Source organism: Planococcus citri, chromosome 1 (genome assembly GCF_950023065.1).
Source record: "Planococcus citri chromosome 1, ihPlaCitr1.1, whole genome shotgun sequence".
In the NCBI taxonomy this organism is placed as follows: domain Eukaryota; kingdom Metazoa; phylum Arthropoda; class Insecta; order Hemiptera; family Pseudococcidae; genus Planococcus; species Planococcus citri.
In genome coordinates, this window is record NC_088677.1 from 64,614,071 (window position 1) to 64,638,483 (window position 24,413).

The following is a 24,413-nucleotide window of genomic DNA, read 5'->3' on the forward strand; positions in this document are numbered from 1 at the left end:
TACCAATATGAATGAGAAAAAATAATTTTAGGACGGATATTTTTCAAAAAAATTCCCTAAAATTTCAAAATGAGCGATTGGACAAAGACGACTTTGAAAATCTTTTTTCTCAGTCATATTCCAACCTCAATATATTTTGAGGACCATTTTCGACCTATCTGAATGAAAAAAGTCTACTTTTCGACATTTTATTACGATATTTAAAAAAGTTGGGCTCCCGAAAAACGTTACTTTTCCTTCTGATATCAAATCAATGCCTCTAAGTAAAACCCTGGATCTTTTGTCTGACAGCTAAAAAAATTTTCCAGACTACTTTATGCGTTCCCACGTTCTGAGAACGATCAAAATCGGAGACTGAGTGACCAAGAGATATAGATTTCTCAAGTTATGTAAGAAGGGGGAAAGGGGATGGAAAATTTAAACCTCCCATTTAAAGACTACTTTTCTAACCTGCATGCCAAATTTTAGCCTCTTGGGTCACTTGGTAGGCTTCGCAGCAATGAAAGTTCGTTAAAAATGCCAAAATTCACTTCTTTATAAGGACAATCGAGGCGTCAAAAGTTCAATCTATTGACGTTAGAAAGGGGTAAGGAAAGGTTGGAAAACTTGAAACCTCAAAATATGATTATCAGTCAAGGGAGGGAGGGGGGGAGTTGATGGTTGGAAGCGTGATCCACTATTTTTCAAGGTTAAAAATCACGAAATAGCAACCGGTTTTCTCAATTCCCAATCGCACCAGAATCTGATTTTTGTAAGTAAAGTATACTTTTTTTCGATTGAAATGATTTTCCCACCAGCCAAGAAAAAGTTTTTCAAATTCAGAGCCTTTTAATAGAAAATTTTTAGCAAACTGTGTTGGACATAGTTCCTTCTCAGACTCAGACCAATGAAATAGAAATGGAATTTTGGGACCACTCATCGAATTCTGTACATGAACAAACCCCTTCCCCCTCCTTCACCTTCTGAAAATCTGACATGTTAATAAAGCATAAGAATATTCCGGTTTTCCAAAATGAAAATCACGCTTGAAAAAATGATAAAGGGTTAAAATCCCCATAAAAATCCCAAAGAACGAACGTTGGCGTTGAAACTGGTGTTTCTTGAAATTGAGAAATTACCTTAATTTTACGATTTTCGTGATTTATACAGATAATAACTCAGCAACTGCGAATCCGTTTACGAAAAAAATATTATTTATTCAAAATAAAGAGTTAATATTATTACTCGTACTACCGTTATCATTTTAAACATTCAACATTTCGCATTTGCATAATATTACTTTTTTAGCTGTATAACATTTTGGAAACTCAAAATAGGCTCCTATTAAGATAAATACTACGTCGTTTAAGTTGCCAACACGACGATAAATGTGAAATGAAACGGAAGTACTAAAAGCACATTTGTTTTGATGAGTTTATCACCAAACAGCTTTTGAAAGCTTTTATTGTATAGGTGAACTGGTAAACTATACAGCAGCGGTTCTGGGTTGTTTTCTATAAATCGAGTTAAATTACATTTTAATCGATTTAGTTTAAATAGAATTACTTTAATCTGTCAGAGAAGTTAGGCATAATAAAACCATAGAAAATAATCCTTCAGATATACTTAATTGTAACTTTGAACAGCTTTTAAACTTCGACCAATCACCATTGGATTTTAATTTTATTCTCTTTTTTTTCAAACAAAAAAACTATCAAAATAAATTTAATTAAGTATAGGTATAATAATGCCAACGAGCCATTTTCTGTCTTTTTAGTTGAACAACTTCCCAAAATAAATTTTCAAGTTCGAAGCTCTTTCTATGTAAAATAGGTATATACCTGGAATTTGGAAACTTTTAAAATCTTATTAAGATTTTAAGCTTTTACCCCGATTTAATTATATCTACAAACGGTGGGGAGTTCATTTTTAACTCAATTGCGTGATAATTTAATCTTTTTAAAGGTTCTAGACCCATTTCGATAAATATTTAATTTTTTGCCCAATTTGTTCGAAGTATTTCCAACTCCAAGGTACGTTACGTATGTAGGTAATTTATACGAACAGTTTAGATAAACGTGAAAATAAAAGTTTCCTCATATCGAAATACTGATTATAATAAATGACACGTTAAATCCGTATAAATCTATTAGCATTTCTGATAAATCAATTTCTCGTTTACCCAACACCATTTAAATCCCTGTAAAATTAACGTGAAAATGTCAAAACCACCGGTATGGAAATTTTTTCACCAAACCGACCCTACTTTTTACAAAATTTATGTGTCGGAATTTCTTAATCGATTCGGTTTCAATTTTTTCACACGAATTCATTTTTCAAATACACGCTATCGATATAGTAATTAATTAGATAAATTTCTTTTAAATTAGACGAATAATTTATGGACTCCCATTCAAAAATGGGGAAAATATCTTTCGGAATTATTCGAGCGAAAAATAAATAAGAGAACTAAATAACGAGTTGAATTTATAATACGGTACGATTACTTTCAAACGGTTTCATCTTCCAATCACAATTTGATAATTTAATTGGCAATATCGTGTTCCAATAAGCATATTAAATAAAATAACACGTAACCATTTCGATCGAGTAGGAGTTCTACGATACTAACAGAATACGTAGCAATGAGCCAAGCAAAACCTTGGATTTTAGTATAGGTATTTTGAGACCATTATTCAATTTAAAATAAATTTTCGAGATACACATCGAGTTATTTTGAAATAAAAACCTACGAAAAATTAAACAAGCGTTTAAAAAAAGCTCGAAAATAAGCGAAAAAATAATACGAAAAAATATTTACTCACGTTCTCGTACAATTCCTCTTTAAATAAATATAATTTTGCGAATTAAAACCAGCAAAAAATCCGAATCACGTATTATAAATATGCGGTTTAAAACACGACGACGACGCAGAGTCGAGCATAAAACACCCCAAACGAAATCACAACCTTTTAAAAACAGGGTGAATTTCATACTGGTGAAATTTGCTCGAGAAGATTTTGGTTTTTGGTGGTCGTCGTCGACGTCGTCGTCGTCATCGTAGGCGAAGAAGGGAGGTGAAAACAACAACGTAGTTTTCCAACGAACTTGCTCAGAAGCAATTTATCCCTGTTGTTCGTTTCCCTGTATACGAAGGGTTTTAAAAATTTTCGTTTCGAGTCGAGTTGGTGTGTTGATAGTGGAATAAATATTGGCGAAATCTTTACAATTTGGGGGAAAAAATGGAACGTAATCAATCACCTATGGATATTTCAATAAGTACCCTACTTGTTTACCTACCCTCGATCTCGAAAGCAAATACATAACGGTACAAAAGAGGCGAAAGATGCCATTTGAAATCATACCATACATATTCTCCATATTACCAGAGAATTTTCTTCTCCGGTATACGAATAATAAAATTTATTCCTAAAAAGATATTAAGTTTTTATGGCGCATTGTTGCGAGGCAAGTTTTCATTGTGATTAAGTCTCCTCTCGTCGCGGCAACAAAAACGTAAAGTTGTTGCATTGTTTTGATAAAATTTTTTTTCACCATCTCGGAAACCAATTTAATTAACGAAAGGAGCTTAAAAGTGCTTTAACATTAATAAAATTAAGAAACGAGCAACGAAGACGTGTCTCCAGTGGGCGTTAAATCTTAAAACTATGAAAGATTTTTACCAGTCGTTTACTGCATTAAATTGTTGTATACCCGATGGGATTTATAATTACAAAATGTCGAAAAATTTTACCATCTTTTGGAAATATTATTTACTTTGTTTCGCTCGAAACAATAGCTACCTTTTCGATGTATTGTTGTTGTTGTTGTTTCGTTATTCCAACTGGTACCCTTTTATAGGTAGGTACCTATTTAAACAGGAATCAATAGGTATAAACACGAATAAATTTATACACAATTGTGAAAAAAAGCCTTGAAAAATCTTTCTGCCATGTTTACAAGCAAGTTGACATTACAACAATCACAACACCTGAGAATGACAACTTGAAAACTTAACAACGCCAACGCCTACGTCTCCGTGTTTATACGTATTACAATATAGCGAACTTAAATTGTAATAATTCTTCGAAAATTTTGAGTACCTATTCGTGGATCGAGTTTTCATAAGGCTAATGAAACTTTTGCCATTTTCCATTATATACAGGGTGTTCTGCTCGAGGTGTCGAATAATTCGTTTGTTTACGAGCGACCCAAACTACGCGAAGGTAAATTAATTTGAGGATTGAAGAAAGTGAAGGAGAAACGTTAGAAGGTATATTTGACGTTGACGCTTCAACGTTGCAGGCCTACAAGTCACGTATCAAACTTCAAAACCAAAGGAGCTGTTATTGATTCAAGTTGTTGAATTGTTACAGATTACGATGCATTTTGGACCTGGAGGGATATTGGAAGTGTTCACAGGATGTCTAAAAAAATCTGAAAATTAAAAAGAGAGACCTTGGAAGGACCTTTTGGAAAATATACTGACCCTTCTCCCATAATTGCCAAAAAAAGTTTCAAAAATTTATAACCTCCAAAGAAACAAAAAAATGACCAAGAAAATGGAAATAATAATTTAGTTTTCATTAACAAAATATTTAATTTTTTGCTATTATTTAATTTAATTGCCCCCCCCCATCATTTGAGAATTAGTTTACTTTCAAGAATTATGAGATGGAAATGGAATTGAACTAGCATCACTGAGCGCGGCTATCAAACTTGCCAAAAATTGAATTTCTCGAATTTATTTCGATTTCTTAGCTTCATATCCCCTCTCTCAAGAAAATCCATTTTGCATTATTTTCTGAGTAAAAAATACATTTATCAATTGTGACCTGAGATTAATACTTTGAAAAATGCAAATTTCGATCTTAAAAAATGAATGTAAAAAGAGAAGAGAATACGATTTTTGCTGCCGGAGCGAAATGAGGGCGAAAGCTTTTGAAAATTTACCATTTTTGTGGTAAAAAAAATAATTATTGGGTATTAGAAGTTTCAATGCCAAAATTTGGTGATTTTTCATGTTATAAAATGGAATTTCGCATCTTTTTCCGTCATTTTATGCCACAAATTATTATCATTTAATTTTCAGGATAAGTACGTATTTGATTCATTTTTGGTAATTACCTTCAAATTTTGGACAAAAGGATGATTTTTTGGTAACTTGGATGACCTGGTAGACACCCTGATACCCAATTTTTGATTTTCCGAGTCGTTTGGAAACTAGTCCAGTCGGTAAAGCACTTTATGAGGGCAAACCCAAACAAAACTGCTAACAAAGATTTTTTTGCTTTAAAATGTCCAGGAGGGTGTCCTAAACAACATATCTCGACCCGTCCCCGATCCACGTGGAGCTTTCCCCCCCACAGTGGATTTTAGCCCCCCAAAACACGTTTTTCGCCATTTACTCCCCCGCATTGCATTTTAGCGAAAAATATGTGGTTAGATAAAAAAATCTACGTCAAATTTCCGATCTAATGATGTATCAACTTTCCTTGTACGCTCAAGGGGGGTGGAACTACGGCCATTTAAAAAAGGGGGTTTCTTGAAAAATACATACTGGCTATAGGCGCCTAAGAGGGGTGAAATGGTCTCCGAAAGCGTTCGAGTTGATATTAGCATGTAAGGTGAGTACCGTAGAGAAACTTCCGCATGAAAAATTTCAGATCCACACCCCCTCCCCTATTTAGAGAGCCCCCCCTTTTCTGAAATTTCAATAACACTTTTCTCAGCCCCATGTTGACCGATTTTGAAAATTTTTCAGTATGTTATGTATATCCTTAGTACGTATCCCCACAAAAAATTTCAACCCCCTCCCCTCATATTTACCCCTCAAAATTGTGTAAAAATGTGTCTTAAGGAGGGTTGGGGTAAAATGGGAATTTTGGGGAAAATAACCAAGTATCAATAAGCAGGGTGTCCTTTTCTCATGATTCGATACCACTGAGCACGAATATGACATCAGATTTTTTGCTACCCTCATCTAGCTCTCTCCAGAGCACTTAGTCCCTTCAATTTTCACTATTGTTGAAAAGCATAAAAAAATTAAAAAACGCTATTTTGAGGGGTAAATATGAGGGAAGGAGGTTGAAAATTTTTGTGGGGATACGTACTAAGGATATACATAACATATTGAAAAATTTTCAAAATCGGTCAACATGGGGCTGAGAAAAGTGTTATTGAAATTTCAGAAAAGGGGGGCTCTCCAAAAAGGGGAGGGGGTGTGGATCTGAAATTTTTCATGCGGAAGTTTCTCTACGGTACTCACCTTACATGCTAATATCAACTCGAATGCTTTCGGAGACCATTTCACCCCTCTTAGGCGCCTATAGCCATTATGTATTTTTCAAGAAACCCCCCTTTTTAAATGGCCGTAGTTCCACCCCCCTTGAGCGTACAAGGAAAGTTGATACATCATTAGATCGGAAATTTGACGTCGATTTTTTTATCTAACCACATATTTTTCGCTAAAATGCAATGCGGGGGAGTAAATGGCGAAAAACGTGTTTTGGGGGGCTAAAATCCACTGTGGGGGGGAAAGCTCCACGTGGATCGGGGACGGGTCGAGATATGTTGTTTAGGACACCCTCCTAGAGATCTTAAAGCAAAAAAACCTTTGTTAGCAATTTTGTTTGGGTCCAACTCCTTACCGACTGGACTAAACGGTTATCTGAAATAGTTTCCAGCAGTTCTGGAGGCTGTAGCAGATTTTTGAGACTTCAATGAAGCTGGAAAGCTGAACTTTACTCTACACGCTGATTTCAACACGCTATTAAATTGACTGCGGTTAGTTTCAAGCCGTTTTGGATCCTCCAGAAATTTTTTGAAAATTCCCGGAGCCTCCAGCACATTTTTTGAACTTTGAAATTTCCACAAAATTTTACCAAAGGAAGATGGAAAGCTGAAATTTACTCTGAGAAATCAGTAAAAATTTCCAAAAAATCACTGAAGGATTTTCGCCCCAAGTTTCATTTCCAAAGATTGGCCAAAAATTGAAAAGTGCAACTTTGTGATTATGGGTTGCCAACTTACTCATCAGCTAAACAGTCAGCACTCAAAGCACTGAACAATACAGCTGTTCGACTGGCTACTGGAGCCCTCAGAACCACTCCAATACACTTATTTTATTGAGAAGCATTTGAAATCCTAATACCCTCTATACACAAAATGCATCCTTTTCAAATTCTTCATTCACCTTAAAAACGTTGACTGTCTCCCTATCACCAATTCACCACAGATTCAAAAATTGATCCCATCCAGAAAATCCTGCAAAAACTAAGTAAATTAATATTCTCTCATTTCATTTGATACATCATTACTTAAATACAGTAAAAGCTTGTTATAATAATGCTTTTGGTTATAACACTGATTTCCTCTGGTCCATAGACATTAGACAACGCCCATTTAAACCACTGTAAAATTAATTGCAATATAACGCTCATGCGTGATTATAAATCAAATTTTAACGCTCTAAAATTCAGAGAAAATCACATTTTTAAAATAATTTTGACAACAAAAAATCAAGACTTTCTGAAAATTTTGGCCTCAACAACAGTTTTTTTTTGCAATTTTTGCAGTTTTAGTTTAAAAAAAACTTTTTTGACAAAAAACTCTGTTTTTCAACTTCTAACAGTTTCAGATTTTTTGATATCAAACTTTAATAGAAGCTTGATTACAATTCTTTTAAAAAAAGGCAGATATCTAAGTACATACGAGGTATAGTCATAAAGTAAGTTTCACATTTTTTTTTTAAATAGAAGGCGTGGATATTTTTTGACCAAAATTGGAGGGGATGTAGTTCAAACATTCGACCAGATCTGACAAAATTTATTTTGCATTTGGGTGCGTTGTTCGTATTTCACAGAGTGATTAGTAAAGTGCTGATAGAAAAATGCAGTCCAACCGTGCCGACATTCAGCAGATTATCACTGAACAATTTACTTGATTTGGATTTTGATTGAATCAAAATAATGTTAGTATGTTATGTCTTGAGTGGTTCTCAATCAATTTTCCGATGAATTTTTATTTTGTTAGGTTGAAAAATTCATTTTTTCTGAAATATAATTTTTGGACGGCATTTTTTTATCAGCACTTTACTAATCACACTGTGAAATACAAACAATGCACCCAAATGCAAAATAAATATTGTCAGATCTGGTCGAATGTTTGAACTACATCCCCTCCAATTTTGGTCAAAAAATATTCACGCCTTTTATTTTTAAAAAAAATGTGAAACTTACTTTGTGACTATACCTCGTATCTACAGTTTTTACAAGAGAGTAGAGTTCTAGATTTTTGGCCATAATCTTGAGAAGAATACTGAAAATTAAATTTTTCACAATTTTGGTAAGCAACTGAGTACTTTTTGGAAAATTTGGAACAAAAAAGCAAGGTTTTTTGAAAATTTTGACCAAAGAAAACAGTTTTCTAAAACAGACATACCTAATTACCTATATTATAGGGATTTGACAAGACAACTGTTGCCCTCTAGGAAATTGTACGAAAGGTCCTGTTATTATCAGCAATTTTCAGCAATTTTGACAACATAACATTCCAATGTTTACACCTGGACCTTTCATCAGCTAATCAGAAACAAGGCGACACTAGCGCGGCGCACCTCTGTCAAGTTCCTATTGTAGCAGATGTCAAAATCAAAGTAAAATTTCAGATTTTTTCTATTTCCAACTGAAACAGTAGTTCAAATTCAAAATAAAGTTCATGTTTCCACTTCTTTTATTACACTCTTTTTGCTTTAAAACGAGAATTCACAGTATTATGCTCATCCGTGTCAGGGCCGGATCCAAGAACACGGAAAATTTAGCGTCCCACTGAGATATCCCATTTTAGCGACCCTGATTTTGGGCTCCTCAATTAATTGGCCAAATTTTTTCTCTTATTTTTTGAAGTGCAGGACACTGAGCATAAAAATTCATTCAGAAATTTTTTAAGCGGCCCAGTTTTTACCTCATAGGCTCAAATATGTTGCGGCCCACTGAGATTTTCTTGGTAACTCGGTGGGTGGGTCCGGTCCTGATCAACGTTAAAACAAGACTTTTGCTTATAGCGCGTTTCGGCTTATAACGCTCTTTTTTTTGTCCCTTGAAAAGTGTTATAATGAGCTTTTACTGTACTCTCAACTCAACACTCAAGTAGTCAACAATGACTTTATTGCTCAGTATAATGATTTCATTTCATTTTAGACTGATGGATCAAAATCCGCAGATTGTTGTGGTTGTTCAGTTGTTTGTGATAGCGAGGTTTTGCGATATTCTGCTGCCATGCTTGTTCAGAATTCTTTCCAGCAAATGATACGCTATACTTATGCCCTTAAGTATGGCAACTGAGAACAGACTCAATAAGGTTGTGATCTCACAGATTTACTTAATTCCATCTCTCAACTAATATCTAAATCTAAGCAACATCCAATTGCCTCAAAAATCTCATGTCTCCAAGGTGACATGCAGAGCTGCACCCCAGAAAATGGAAAGTTAGTGGCCTACCAATATATCCCATTTCAGCTGATCACCCACAATGTATAATGTATTTTTCTGCCTTCGAGTTTCTCTCAAGTAGATTAATTTTTTAATTTTTATGTCAACTCGGAAATTTTTTAAGGGACCTCGTTTTTATCTCACTAGCCCAAATACCTACATTGTGGCCTACCAAGATTTTCTCGGTAACTAGGTTGTATGGTCAGGGCCTGGTGACATGAGTGTTACAATAGCCTGGATTCCAGCCCACTCAGGAATTCTGAGAAACGAAACAGCTGACTTGGAAGCAAAGCAGTTACTAAAAATTTTACCTGTACTATGTAGAAACACCTGTCCCTGTGTCTGATGTGATGGAAGCCATACATTTGCAGTTATAATTCCCCGCCGAAGTCACATCTCCAACCTTCAAGATTTGCCCAGGAAGCATTTCATTGCCTTATGTTGTGTACACACAGACCATACCCTTCTCATCCACTTGTATCTCTTCTAAAAAGAATTCCCTCCAGCAAATATACTTGACATGTCAAGGCTGACTCACTATCTCCCACATCCTACTCACCTGTCAAGATCATACTAATTTAAGAAAGTCACTAAACCTTCCGCCTCGTAGCTGTGCACAGCACAGTGACCATTTGACCAACCAACAGGTAACAGGTAATTTTGGCTGGTGATTCAAAATGGCCACCACTTTGATAGTAAGACCAACTTTTTTTTAGGCAAGTTTGCTCTCCAAAACCCCTACTTGGCTCTCAGTTTTACCATAAGCACCAAAGTGCCCATGTAAGGGTAGAGTATTTCACTAACTTTATCATCTGATGCTGTTTACTGATGGTGATGATATGATTCGAGTTCTCCATCAAGTAAAAATAAAGTGATCCAGTAAAAATTTTTAAAAATACCTATTGAATAAACACGTCGATGAATTTTTTCCCATGTAATAGTTATCAACATTATAATTATTCATCCTGCTAACAAAATTTTCTCACTTTGCGCACCCGAATAATTTTGAGCCAGACGGTATTATACAAACCTATCGAATACAGTTGAATTACTTCGTATATTATACACACATAATTCCACATCGCAAATCGAAACAATAACGTCAAATATTTCAATAATAGTTCACTCTTGAGAATAAACTTTCAAACAACGTGAATGAAAGTGTTTTTCATACTTGCTCAGTCGACTGTTACCATCATCAAAATTCGAAAACAAATACCTATATATAAAATATCTATATAGACTTACAGAGACACCGAAGAGCCCTCGCAGTCTGCCACAAATTAAAGTTTTTACGCGTATAGTTTTTCAACAGCAGCGATGAATGAGAGTTGAAATGTGAAAAGAGGAAGTAGCTCGTACAAAACGATAAAAGAAATTTTCAACCAAAACTGCGTGGTAATATAATTCCATTTCAGTAAACTTTTCTCATAGCAAGGCCAAAAAAAAAATCACTTTTTCATTTACATTCGACTGGAATCTCTCAATTCTCAATTGACGGATGAGCATTTTAATCATTGTTCAGCATTTGCAAACAGCTATATTCAACCACGATAGCAGAAAACGAAAGAGAAAAATTAATTATAATTCTTGTATTATAGAAATTGGACTGAAATACATCAACGAATTAATAATATTTTCTAATTTTGTATAGACTTTTGGAATGATAAATGGTCAATTCGCGTTATACCCACTTTGAAGATTAAAATCAATTTATTACGTATTCATCATACTCGACTCTACGATTTGAAACCTGCTTACTCTTTATTTTTTATTTTAACCTTAATTAAAAAAGTTGGCATTTTTAATTTGAAATTTATTCAACTTTGGTTTAGGCCTGTGACGTAATTTCGAAGTTATATTTCAACATTGGAACCTAAGATACGAATTTTGTTTACAAAAATTAGGTACCCATCACCTGAGCCTTGAATTTGCGTTGTAGGTATTTACGATTTTCAGTTTAGCGAAAAGTTTTTGTTTATTAATAATATACATGGTGTCCTGTTTAGAATATCGAATGATTCTCTTGGTAAACTAGTACGTAATTTATACTGAAACTCGATTAATGGTATTTTACTGATTTTATTTCTTCTTTCAGGTTCACCTAGCACTTATAAAAATTTATCAGAAATGACAGAAATGAATGCAGATAAGTCGTAACGGGACATATCCATTTTTCCATGGTTTTAGAAGCTGACGGGACACAAACGAGGGAGATTTCATCTTGAAGAGCTGAACAGATCATAATGGAGTGTGGCAGTTAAAGTCATTCATAACTGTATTGATTTTATTAAATTTACAGGAGCATTGTTTCAGATTTCGATGCGATTCTGTGGTCAGCAGGTATCAACGGAGGATTTGTAAATCACGGTTTCTACCTAACAAGGGTCATAAAGGAAAGCAACATGATAATAATGAAGCGAAACAGTGCATAAAAATAATTTTTTCCACAAATACATACATAGGTATTCAATCAACTTACAAACATGACAGTTGGTTCTAGGCAAGTAGAATAAAAATAGGAACAAAGGTGGCCCAAAAATACAAGCAAACGGTATCCAAAAATCGCAAAACGGGCACAATCTTTTTCATTTTTTTGTCGCAACTTTGAAGCATTCAAAAAAATTACTTAGCGAATGCTGAAATTATACCAACAAATGAATCAAGTACCTACCTAATACCACTCTTATCGATATCGGATATGATTTAAATGATACCATTTTCGCTATCTTTCTAGAAAACTGGGCTAGATAAATATATTTTTTATCGTTGCATCTTTCAAAGTTTCATCAATGTATCCATCTCAGACTTTTGAAGAACAACGAATAAAGCGAAAAATACATTCTCAAACAATGTCATATTTTACGAAACTAAATAGCACGTGTTACCCTAATACTCAATGAAAACTATACATCGCTTTACGTTCATTTCTGGTAAATCCTTGTATGTGTAACAAGAAGAGGCAGAAGAGCAAAAGTGATCGAATAACAAACGCTATGTCTCGAATGAAATACCAACAGGCATCCTAGCTCGCAGTTAAACCACAAAATAAACCATTTCAAGTCGATATTATCGACGATGTGTTGTTGCTTCCAAATCCAAACTACCCGGCTGAATTTATTTCAACGAGTGGAATAATGCGAACATTGCATGAATAAAACAATGTTTACATTTTCAATTCGGAAATTTCCAAATACTTGTACCTGTAGGTAGGTAGGTAGGTAGGTAGGTATAGGTAGGTACATAGGTAGGTAGGTAGGTAGGTAGGTATAAGGAAGGAAGGTAAGGTAGTCAACACTCATCGTACGAGAAATGTGGTATTTTAGCATTTGTCTACTTTAATTTTTGTTTCGAAGAATAAACTTGAACATGGTTTTAGCACGGATAGATATGGATGTTCAATAAGGTGAAAATTACGTCGCATTAGAAATAAATTCGAACAGATCCTATAGACTCGAAAATATACTTACCTAAAATACATAGGGAAAAACATCGTAGGTTGTTATCGCTCTGTTTGCTGAATTTTTAGAATTTATTTTTTGTATGGTTCGAATCGTAAAGGTACGAAGGTGACTTTAAAAAATGTACATTGAATAAATACACCATTACTGCTTGGATTTTGGATAAGGAAAGCCACATTTTCGGGTTGGTTCAAAATAAACGTACATTCCAGTGCATGGACATTGAACACGTCGCGTCGTCCCTCCCCCCACTTCCTCAACTTCGCCTGAACTGAACCACGATCTCCATTCGTGGATTACTTATCAGTTATCACATTCGTTAGAGCTTCTTCTTTTACACTCTATCCTGAAACTTTTTTCATGATGCTCAGTTTGCAAAATGTCAAAATCTAAATTTAAAAAAAAAATCCAAAAAATTGAAAAGTTAACCAGAAAGGCTGAAAGGGTATTCCCGGTTAAGATAGGTGAAATGGCCCTGTTCTCAGATTTGGAAAATCATGATGGATTATTGTTGGGTACCTCCAATAAAAATTTTCGAGCGGAATTTCCGCCCCCCAACCCACCCCCCTTGGTCAGTATAGCCAAAAAACGCGTTTTTTGCGCGAAAAATTCGGTATCCATGAGTGGTGAGGATAAAATTCTGGTACCACGCGGAATGTGTAGGGAAAGCCTGGGCCTTTCAACACGATTTTTTTCAAAATTTTTTATCGTAGTGGTGGGGGTAAAATTGACAAAAGAAAACTTTGAAGCGCCACAGCTCCGAACTGAAGGGTACTACACAAAAACTGTTTTCGCCAAAATGTGTCTTTTTACTAGTACTTTCTTCCTACTGATCCATGAAATTGAAATTTTGTCTGCAAAAGGCTCCTATTTGCAAAAAACTCTGAAAAATACGCGTTTTTCGCGTTTTTTTGCAAAATTATGCGAAATATGCGAAACATGTATAGAACAAAACATGTTGAGCGTCAAATTTTACCCCAGAAAACGTGTTCAGAAGGTTGTCAAAACGCTCATCTACTGAGCTAAGCGGGCGCACACATCACATCTTTACAGCAAAGTCATGAGATGAGGTCCATGGCACCTCACTGTGCGCTATCTGATAAAGTGATAATTGTCACGTTGGTGATGTCGCTACATAGTATGAGGCGAAAAATCGCTACTGCAAACTTGTCAAAAAATCCTGCTTTTGCTAAAATTATCAAAAAAGTCACATTTTTGTATAAATTATAAAAAAATTCTAACTTCTGTCGAAATTATCAAAAAATTACTATTTTTGGTCATAATTGTTGAAAACACATTTTCTTCTGAATAAAGTTAAGTATCAAAATCCTAATATTTTTTGTAAAAATGAGCAAAAAAACCTGTTGTTGTCCAAAATTTCAAAAATTCCAATTTTTTGCCATAATTATCAAAAAATCTTGACTTTTTGTAAAAATTGCCAAAAAAGCACATGTTTTATGCCAAAATATTCAAAAAGTCTTATCGCCAGAATAATTGTAAAAAAAGTCTCATTTTCGCCAAAATTGTGAAAAAAAACTAAGTAAAAAATCTCAACTTTTGTCAAAATTTCCAAAAAAGCCCAGTTTTTTGCCAAAATTGTTGAGAAAATACCTTTTTTTGACGTTATCAAGAAAGTCCTAATATTTTTTGCAGAAATGACCAAAAAACTTTGTTAGTAGCCAAAATTTCAAAATTTCCTTCATTTGCCAAAATGATCCTAAGAAGTACGTGTTACGTTTTTTGCCAGAATTGTCTGCAAAGTTCTGCTCTTGCCTAAATTTTAAAAAAGATCTCGTTTGCGTCAGAATCGTAAATATAAGTTCCTTTTTTGTCAAAATTATTAAAAAAAACTCTTAACTTTGTAAAAATTGCCAAAAGAAAATTCCTGCTTTTTGCCAAAATGTTCAAAAAATGTTGTTGCCTGAATTGGCAAGAATTCTTGATTTTCCAAAAATTATCCTTAAAAAATCCTGTTTTTGGCAAATCATTGTCAAAATTTAATTTTTTCTTAATAGTTATTTCAAAATAAATAGGTAAATTACATGCCTAGGTATCGGAAAAAAAACTTCTGATTTTAGCCAACATTTTCAAAACTACTGCTTTTTGTCAAAATTGTCTGCAAGTTCCACTTTTTTGACGAAATATTGTGGGCAAAAGGCCTTTTTCTGATGAATTATCCAAAAAAATCTATTTTATGCCAAAATGGTTAGTAAAATCTCGTGTTAGCCAAAATAGATTGAAGGTACGGTTTTTGAAAAAATTGTCAAAAAGTCCTAAGGTTTATCAGAATTTGTCTCAAAAGTGCTGCTTTTCCCATTTTTAAAATCAATACTTGTAATTTTATAAGTATTTTTTCTCTCGATTTCTTTTTCTATTCATTTTCTACAGTTCTCTTTAAAAATAGAAAAATTCTGACCCGAAAAAAATGTTCAATTATACATACTTGTAAATAAAATGATAGGTACCTATGTTTATCACATCAATCTATGGATAAGATACAAAACGTATACTTTTTTTTTACAGAATATGTAGTATGGGTAAAGGATCTTCAAAAATGCTAAAAAAAATTGATTTTTCAAACAATTTGTCCCTCATGATGGGTCAAGTTTTTGAATTTTGGTCAGATTTGTTGAACATGTATGTATGGTACCTATTGGATTTGAAAAAGATTTTGTTGAAATTTTTGAAAATTGAAATTGAAATCGAAATTTGTATTTTTTGCTTAGATGCTTACTGATTTCGAGTTGGATTTCTGAACAATTTTTGGGTAATTTGCCTATTCTTGGTAACTTTTTGTAAGTTTGACTTGCGATATTTTCATTTTGAAGAATTTTTTTGACCAAGCATTGTGGAAACGTGTTTAAAATGAGAAGACTGTGAAAATTATAACTGAATCGCTCTGACCTCAATTTGAATATTTTTGGTATCTTTTTATTCTGAGGGCTCATGATTACAATCTAAGCTAACTTCAGTAGATGAGCGTTTTGACAACCTTCTGAACACGTTTTCTGGGGTAAAATTCGACGCTCAACATGTTTTGTTCTATACATTTTTCGCATATTTCGCATAATTTTGCAAAAAAACGCGAAAAACGCGTATTTTTCAGAGTTTTTTGCAAATAGGAGCCTTTTGCAGACAAAATTTCAATTTCATGGATCAGTAGGAAGAAAGTACTAGTAAAAAGACACATTTTGGCGAAAACAGTTTTTGTGTAGTACCCTTCAGTTCGGAGCTGTGGCGCTTCAAAGTTTTCTTTTGTCAATTTTACCCCCACCACTACGATAAAAAATTTTGAAAAAAATCGTGTTGAAAGGCCCAGGCTTTCCCTACACATTCCGCGTGGTACCAGAATTTTATCCTCACCACTCATGGATACCGAATTTTTCGCGCAAAAAACGCGTTTTTTGGCTATACTGACCAAGGGGGGTGGGTTGGGGGGCGGAAATTCCGCTCGAAAATTTTTATTGGAGGTACCCAACAATAATCCATCATGATTTTCCAAATCTGAGAACAGGGCCATTTCACCTATCTTAACCAGGAATACCCTTTTGACCATGGAAATTTATCGAATTAATTCTGAATGAACGAAATAATATTATGAAATTAAAAATGTTTAAAAATCAGGGCCTAAGATGGATGTAAAATCCTTCATCCAAGGAAAAATTTTAATCTTGGATATATTTTTTGCTTAAGTCAACATCAATGTTTAGAATTCCAAAATAATAAAAAGAGAAGTCTGACAAATCTTTTTTTTCGTTTTCAAAAGTCTGATAATACAATGTTGGAAAATGTTAATTTTTTAAGAAGTTTTTAGAAGTCTGACTTGATGTCAATAATTCATTGGATTTTTTCCCAGGTTTTTAAAAGTCTGGCCAAATATTGTAAAATCAGATCTACTCAGAGTTTAAACATTAAAAAATGTTAAATTTTGGTCATTTTTAAAAAATTCTCTCAAAGTCTGAAAATGTTAGAAATTTATCAGAATTTTTTGCAAGTTTTTTTAAAAGTCTGACGTGGGAAGGTAATGTCAGAAATTTAACCAAATTCTTATTACAAATTTCAAACATATTTGAGTACGTATGTTAAAACTGTACTAGGTCAATTGGGGTAGTTGTAAAAGGGCAGACAAGCAGACAGACGACCTTAAGTAACTAGATCGGTAGGTCAGTGACCTCGAGAGTTCATACAGACGGGTCAATGACCATCATCAGAAGCCAGACAGGAATACAGACGAATTTGAAAGTCTAGACGGACATATCAATGACCTCATAAAATCTAGACAGGCAGACAGATGATCATGAGAAGCCAGACAGATGGGTCAATAACCTTAGGAAGCCAGACAAGAATGTAGACTACCTTGAAAGGCCAGATAGACGGGTTAATGACCTTAAGAGGTCAAGCCAGGAGTACAGATAACTTTGAAAACGTCAGACGGACGAGTCAATGACCTCAAGAGGCTAGAAAGGCATATTGACAACCTTGAGAAGCCATACTGAAGGGGTCATTGACCTTATGAGGGCAGATATAAATATGGTCAATGATCTTAAGAAGCCAAACAGGAATGTAGACGACTTGAGAAATTTGAACAGATGGGACAATGACCTTAGGAGGCCAGACAAGAATACAAACTACATTGAAAGGTCACATATACGGGTCAATGACCTTAAGAGGTCAGTCAGGAGTACAGACAACGTTGAAAATGTCGGACGGACGGGTCAATGACCTCAAGAAGTCAGACAGGAATACAGACAACCTTGAGAATTCATACTGCAGCGGTCATTGACCTTATAACATCACATATGAACTGGGTCAATGACCTTAAGGGGTCAAAAAAGACGTTCTTTAGAAGCCAAACAGATAGGCTAATGACCTTAAGAGGCCAAACAGGAATACAGACAACATTGAGAGGCCTGGAAGACGGATCAATGACCTTAAGACGGGCAGACATACAACGGGGGATCTATTCTGACAGGTCATATGATCTTAGGAGGCCAGACGCAAGGGTCAACGACCTTGAGAGGATTTGCAGTGAGACGGTCTTGGACAGACAGACAACTATAAGCAGGTAAACGGGTAGGTCGTCGGTGACTTTGATAGGCTACTCGGTAATCCATTGGAAATCGTAAGCGAATTACTGCTAATCTCTGGTGAAGTGAGGAAATTTTTGGTAAGTTGCTCTAACAACAGTCTAACTGGCGAGTAGGTAATTTTCTGTAAATTGAGCTTTATCTTCGGTTAAGTTGCAATTTCCGGCGAAGTGTGGAAATTTTCGGTAAATCACTGCAGAAAATAAAATTATATTAAACTCTCACAAATGACTTTTTGACATTTTGTGAGCCTTTTGAAAAGTTGGAAAAATCCTGAAGAATTCCCATCAATGACATTTCATAATCAAGTTTCAAATAAAAAACATACCCGTGATTTAAAACTTCCCTTTGGTAGTTGACTTGGTTTACCCCATTTCTGTTTTCATCATATCGAGCTACGTAATTTAGAGCCCAATCTTCTCCATGACTTTCGAATTTTTCCTAAAAATTTCAAAATTGGTTAGATGATATTAGAATTTAGTTCTATTCATCTTCGATGTATTCAACTCAAAAATCTACCATTCTGATGGATTTTGACTTCGCTTACGATCGGAATTGAGGATGAGGGGAAATGACATTTTGACAATTTTCAGTTTACAATGTGCTCTCAATTATAAACTTGGGCTACACACGAAGATGACATCCTGAGAACGGTTTTAATTGAATACCTGAGATCCTGAGAATCTATTATTAGTTAGGTAAATGATTTTTCGAGTTCATAAGTATCTCTGCTTTATTAAGATTATCACTTTTTTTCTACCTGACTTGCACATCTACTTATGTATATTGTATATTACAAAAGTGAAAACTAAGCACAAGATTGAACAAAACATGTATGTACTTCATCGATATTATTATACAAAAATTGATATCATCTCGATTATGCAAAATCAATTACTTCACAAAGTAAGTATAAGTAGGACGAGTACCTACTTATTTCAATAACAAGAAAACTTTTCAACCACATCCTTGAAATATTAAATAATCAACAATAAGGCAAACTCCACTCGAGTCAACATCATACTATACTTCTCCTATATTATGTATTAAAAAACGGTACGAAAATTCGCCAAAACTTTGTAAGACTTCGTCGTCTTCTATACGAGAAGGACACGCCACGCCGAAACTGAAACAAATCAACTCCATCATCACTCGAATAACTCTCGATAAAATTTATTTTCAGCGAGAATATCAACGGTGCCATTTTGACGGACGTTTATGCCAATAAATTTCAACATATTGAAGTTATCATATATTCTAAAACTTTGCGCTTTGTTTTTCGCTCGTCTCAACGCCTCTTCAGCTGATATCTCATCCAGGCTACTTTCCAATACCGTAAGAACGTAGTCGTCCGAAAATAACGCCATTTCTCGCCCGTAAGTAACCAGTCTTTTAAACCTATCGAAAAAAATGATCAAAAAATTGACCGAATTATGAATCAGTTCTTCGTCCGGTTGAGCTATTCGGCCCGGATCTAATAATATTTTATAAAATTTCGTCATCAGTAATTCCAAATTCGGGCAGTTGCTTTCGAAGTTTCGAGAAAAATCGTAGAATTCGGACGACATGAGAGAAAAGTACGTATGCAAAATATCCGACTGGACTTTGAAATCTTTATCGTAATACGCCAAAAGCTCGCCTTTCATGAGGGCTAAAATGGCCTCGCTTACGAACTGGAATTCGAGCCGGTCCCCAGTCGAAGAATTAGTAATGGTTAAGAAGCCAGTAGCGTATAAATATTTCATGGCAGATTTTACAAAAGGTCCGCAGGTCGATTCGTTCGTCGGAGGTGATTTCAGTATCCGGAAATCTAACCTGTCAAAATGCACGTCGCTGATATTAATATCCGGTAGGGTATAGCTTGAAACTAACCCACTGTACGCGTTACGAAACGATACAACGTCTAGAAATTTATGGAAAAATGTCGCGTACGATCTCGGTACCAAACAAGAGCCCGAATTACAAGCCAATGTCAACGGATCGTACGATAATTGGGACGATTCGAGGTTCAAACGATAGCCCAATCTAACAGCTCGAATCATGCCACGAGCTAGTTCATTTATACCAATTTGCCGGAATATGTTTTCCGTTAAATTATCCTCGCAGCCGTAAAACGACGATAATTCGTTATGCCGGATACTGAATTCTTTTGAATTATTCAACGTCGGCATCAAAGAGCCTTGTTGCAATAAAATCGTTCCGGTTAGAATAGCTTTCTCGATGGAATTCGTCTCAATCAACGTACACGTTACCAAGCCTTTGAAAAATTCAATAATCAAATCCTCGTCTTTAGTGCTGAAAAATTTATCGCTGAAAAGCGTATGGTTCAGAATACCGTCGTAATCGTCTACCAATAAAATCACCTTTTTTCCATAATTCTCGTACAGGGCTTCGCACAAAAACGCCAGACTATTTTGCACCTCTTGCAAGGTGCTCCTTTTGAAAGCGTGTTTTTTAAACGTCTCGATATTATTTTCAGCTCGTTCTTTCTGCTGCTGGGTACTTCTCGGGTTACTCGATATTTTACGAAATGCTCCCAACAGATGGTAGAATTCTTCGTAAAGCTTGCTTATTTTTAGTTTCAATTCGTCGACAACTTGGTCGAAAGTATCGCCTTTTGAGCAAGCGAAACTGATATAAACTACCGGATACTGGCCGAGATACTGATTGGTGAAATTTTCGTGACGAGTTGCGATCAACAAAGGTCGTTTCAGGAATTCCGTGTTCTTTTTTCTGTGTACGATTTCACCGAGTTTGAATAAACGATAATGAGTAGTTTGATCAAGCGGTTCGATGGTGTTACCGTCTACGTCGACTTGGATTTCGAAAAAGGCTTGTATCATGCCTAAATTCATGGTTTTACCGAATCCATTCGGCATCGTGATAATGAACACCTTGATGTCTTGGTCGAAGATCTCCTTGATTAGTAAGCTCCTGTCGAAGAAAATTACGCTTTGTTCGACTAAATGCTCGAAACTCAAAGCTTGAATGAATATTGGACTGGCTGGTTTCACAAACGGTTCTCTTATCGCTAATTCTGGTACTTCGATGGGAGCATCTTCGGCCTTATTGTAGCTGCAGCAGGTAGTTTCGTGATGGTATAGGAGCAAGTTGAATAGGAGTATGAAAAGTAACATGATGAATTTGAATCAATTCTTTACAATAAAAAAACTCGTCGTTTGTTTGAAAGCAATTAACACAGAAAATACCGGTCAGGTACCTAGATCAATACTTGTAAGTTTACTTTCCTCAATGATAAAAATACATGATGGTTAATTGAGATAATCATAGACTACTGATAATACCGATTTGATAATTAATTTTTTGAAGTTTCGGGAAACCTCGGTTTCCAAGAGGAATATAATTGAGTGGATTATGATTTTCAAAGTGTATTTCACTCTCAAATCCAAATTCTTTATCCTAGCCAAAGTCGGAATTGATCAGAACGATAAGTATATTTTCAAGTTGAATACCTCGAAAGTAAGTAAAAAATTGATTTTTAGCAGCTGTACCTAACCAATTTTAAAGTGGTTAAAAGATAGATATTCGAAAATGATAAAAACTGAAACTTTACTACGGTCCCTATATTTTATACAATGTACATAAATAGGTATACACGGTAGGTAGGTAAGGTAGGTACGGATACGATACCTACATAATCAAGTTCAAAAAACTTCGGTAGAAAATTGGAGAATTCAGAGAATCGATTAGGCTAACTAAAGCTAACAACACAAGGGAACCTCGGTTTTTGGAAAAAGCATGGACGAAAAGCTCACAACTAAAATTGCGAGTAGGTAAAATGAATAATATGACCATTATCAGAGATTTAACCATCCAAATCCGAATTTCATCAAGGCCGGATTTAACAATTTCGCGCCCTTAGACAGTCGGAAATTTGCCCCTTCCATATTTTCCATCCCCAATTCGCCGGTAAATTTTCATTTTGAAGAATGAGCCATTCATAAAAACGCAATTTTTTAATGGAAAACGTATACTTAAATTTAATACAAATAAGTAAAAAAAAAATCACAATTTATCAATTATAAGTAACGAAGTGTTGAATTGAATTGTTGGGCGATTTTTAATCATTTTAGTTAAAATAATCAATTATTTTTTAAATACCTACCTTGGAATGGATGGAAAGTACAGGGTGCCCAGAAATATCGAGCACCCCAAAGAAAGTTTTTCATTAAAAATATAGGTTGACAACGTGAAATAGATGCATATGATTGGTGGAATGTTATCTCTCCAGTCCAACAACCAATCATGTGCTATCATTATTATCATTCACTGTGACCAACCAAAGTATTTTAGTAGGAAACGTTTTTAGGGGTGCTCAATGTTTCTGGGCACCCTGTAGTGAAAATTTTTTTGAGTTTTCTCAACTTGCAAGGACATTTGCTTGAATTTAGATTTTTATTTAACCAGAAAAAAAGCTATTTTTGCTGGTAAGTTTTCTTAGAATTTTTTTCTGGAATCTTTCGATAATCAGGATATTGAACTCACTAGCCAAACCCCATAGTTCAATACCATAGGACCAAATTGGTTTGAATAAACATTTGTATAATTAAGATACTGTTTTGTTTTGTTGGTTCAGCATATTAGTTCCAGGAAGCCAATAAAGCGATCTGAGTTTTATTTTATCGAGTTGAGTTCTCTTCTTCAGAATATGATCTCTTCATGTGAGATGGTTATTGAGGTGTAATCCCAGATATTAGACGATGTTTGTTCAAAGTATTTCATCGTTATTAAACATTGTGAGAGAGTTGTTTCGACTTTTCTTCTAGTAAAAAGGACTCAGCTTGGTTTTTTACTATTGATTTTGATTCTCCAGGTTTGATACCATTCATTTATTGTGTTTAAGTTGTTTTGTAATTTGTCCATTGCAACATCTGGATCAAAATCTTGTGTATGGTAACTGTAACATGTCGTCAGCAAATGTGGCGCCATTCTGATGTCACTCGTAAAAGGGATGTCATCTGTGTAAAGAAGATATAATATTGGGCTCAATATGCTTCCTTACAGTACTCCTGCTTGCATTGTTCTGAAGTCAGAGAAAGCATTGCCATATATGACTCTGAATTTTCTATCATTTAGATAGTGAGCTAGAAGATTGCATATTTAGTAGGTATATCTGCAAGATGGTTTACAAGTTTTATTAAGAGACCAGTATGCCATACGTGATCAAAAGCTTGACTTACATCAAGAAAAGCTGCAGTGTATAAAATTTTCTATCTTCAAGAGAGTTTTTAATTTTTTTCACAAGACAATGTACCTACTGAATAGTATTGTGTTTCAAAGGAAATCCAAATTGGTGGTTTATAATCAGCTTTCTCTTTTCCCGAATTGGTCATAGCCTTTGTAAAATTAGTATTTAGAAGATTTTAGATAGGATTGGCAATAAGCTGATAGGTCTGTACCAGAGCTCGAACCAGGACAGAGTAGTACCTACCTGGGTATAATCGTTACCGTATTTGGTTGAAGCAGTCCCGGGTTACCAGTTTGATGAAGACAAACCTGGGACTGGGACTATCCAGTCCCAAGTTGGCCTTTGACGACCTACACATCAGCCATGACTCATTTCAATTTTAGAATCAAATGATGAGAATTTGTATGCGTGTGTGTGCATGATGAGAAATGAATGAATGAATGTATTAAGTGACATAATACACTAGCGAGTTGACACTTGACAATAACCTGGGACCCAGGACTATGTACCTGGTTACCGGACCATATCTGTCGGCGAAAATAGAACTGAATACGAGTACTGGAATACAGTATTGTAATTGGTCCCAGTTTCGCCTGAGCCAGGACTGGGTATATTTGGTATTTGGACCAGTTCCAGCTCTGGTCTGTACAATGAGGTTTCATGTTTTGGTTTTCCTGATTTATGGATGAGAATAACTTCAGCATATTTCCATTGGTTGGGATAGGATAGAATCCAGTTGTAAGTAGGCTATCAATGCTATCATGTTAAAAATTTGTGTGATATACCAAATCAGCCAAGGTCGAAATGCTTTGATAATTTTTCTGTCAACTTTGTCGTATCCAGGTGATTTCTTGTTTTCAATTTTGTTAAACAATTCATCTAACTTTGTTGAGTGTGATTTTTGGCATTTTAGTGTTGTTTCATTCTGTAGCAGATATATTTGGTGGTGATCTACATATGGTGGATGAAGTTTGAATTGTTTTTCAAGGTGGCCAGCAAAGATTTTGGCTGTTTCAGATGCCTTATGTGTCCATTCATAATTTTCTTGTCTCAAAGGTGGTGTCGCTTGTTTTGGTCCTTTTAGGTGTTTCGTTAATTTCCAAAGAGAATAATCTGTGTTGGCACAAAATAAATAAATTTTTGCTGATTGCAAAAAATCATGCATAAATTGAAAAGTTGATCCATT

At 34.9% G+C, this 24,413-nt stretch overlaps 2 protein-coding genes and 1 long non-coding RNA gene across 3 annotated transcripts in view; all 3 read right to left on the reverse strand.

The window, feature by feature from the left end:
* disp (dispatched) overlaps nucleotides 1-2,963 on the reverse strand; it is a 344,626-nt gene extending 341,663 nt beyond the window's left edge. The window contains exon 1 of the mRNA XM_065347080.1: nucleotides 2,805-2,963. The gene's annotated coding sequence lies outside the window, so the exon portion shown is untranslated. The remainder of the gene's footprint in view (nucleotides 1-2,804) is intronic.
* An 8,569-nt stretch (nucleotides 2,964-11,532) lies between these two features.
* Nucleotides 11,533-12,499, reverse strand: LOC135833332 (uncharacterized). The gene is made up of 2 exons (XR_010556447.1): nucleotides 11,953-12,499; nucleotides 11,533-11,848 (listed from the first exon to the last, which is right to left on the reverse strand). It is a non-coding gene; the product is annotated as an uncharacterized LOC135833332 (long non-coding RNA).
* Nucleotides 12,500-18,733: 6,234 nt separating this feature from the next.
* On the reverse strand, nucleotides 18,734-21,289 carry LOC135833333 (uncharacterized). Its single transcript, XM_065347078.1, has one exon. It carries the CDS (start codon nucleotides 21,153-21,155, stop codon nucleotides 19,167-19,169), a length of 1,989 nt encoding a protein of 662 aa, XP_065203150.1. The 5' UTR covers nucleotides 21,156-21,289; the 3' UTR covers nucleotides 18,734-19,166.
* Nucleotides 21,290-24,413: the final 3,124 nt, after the last annotated feature.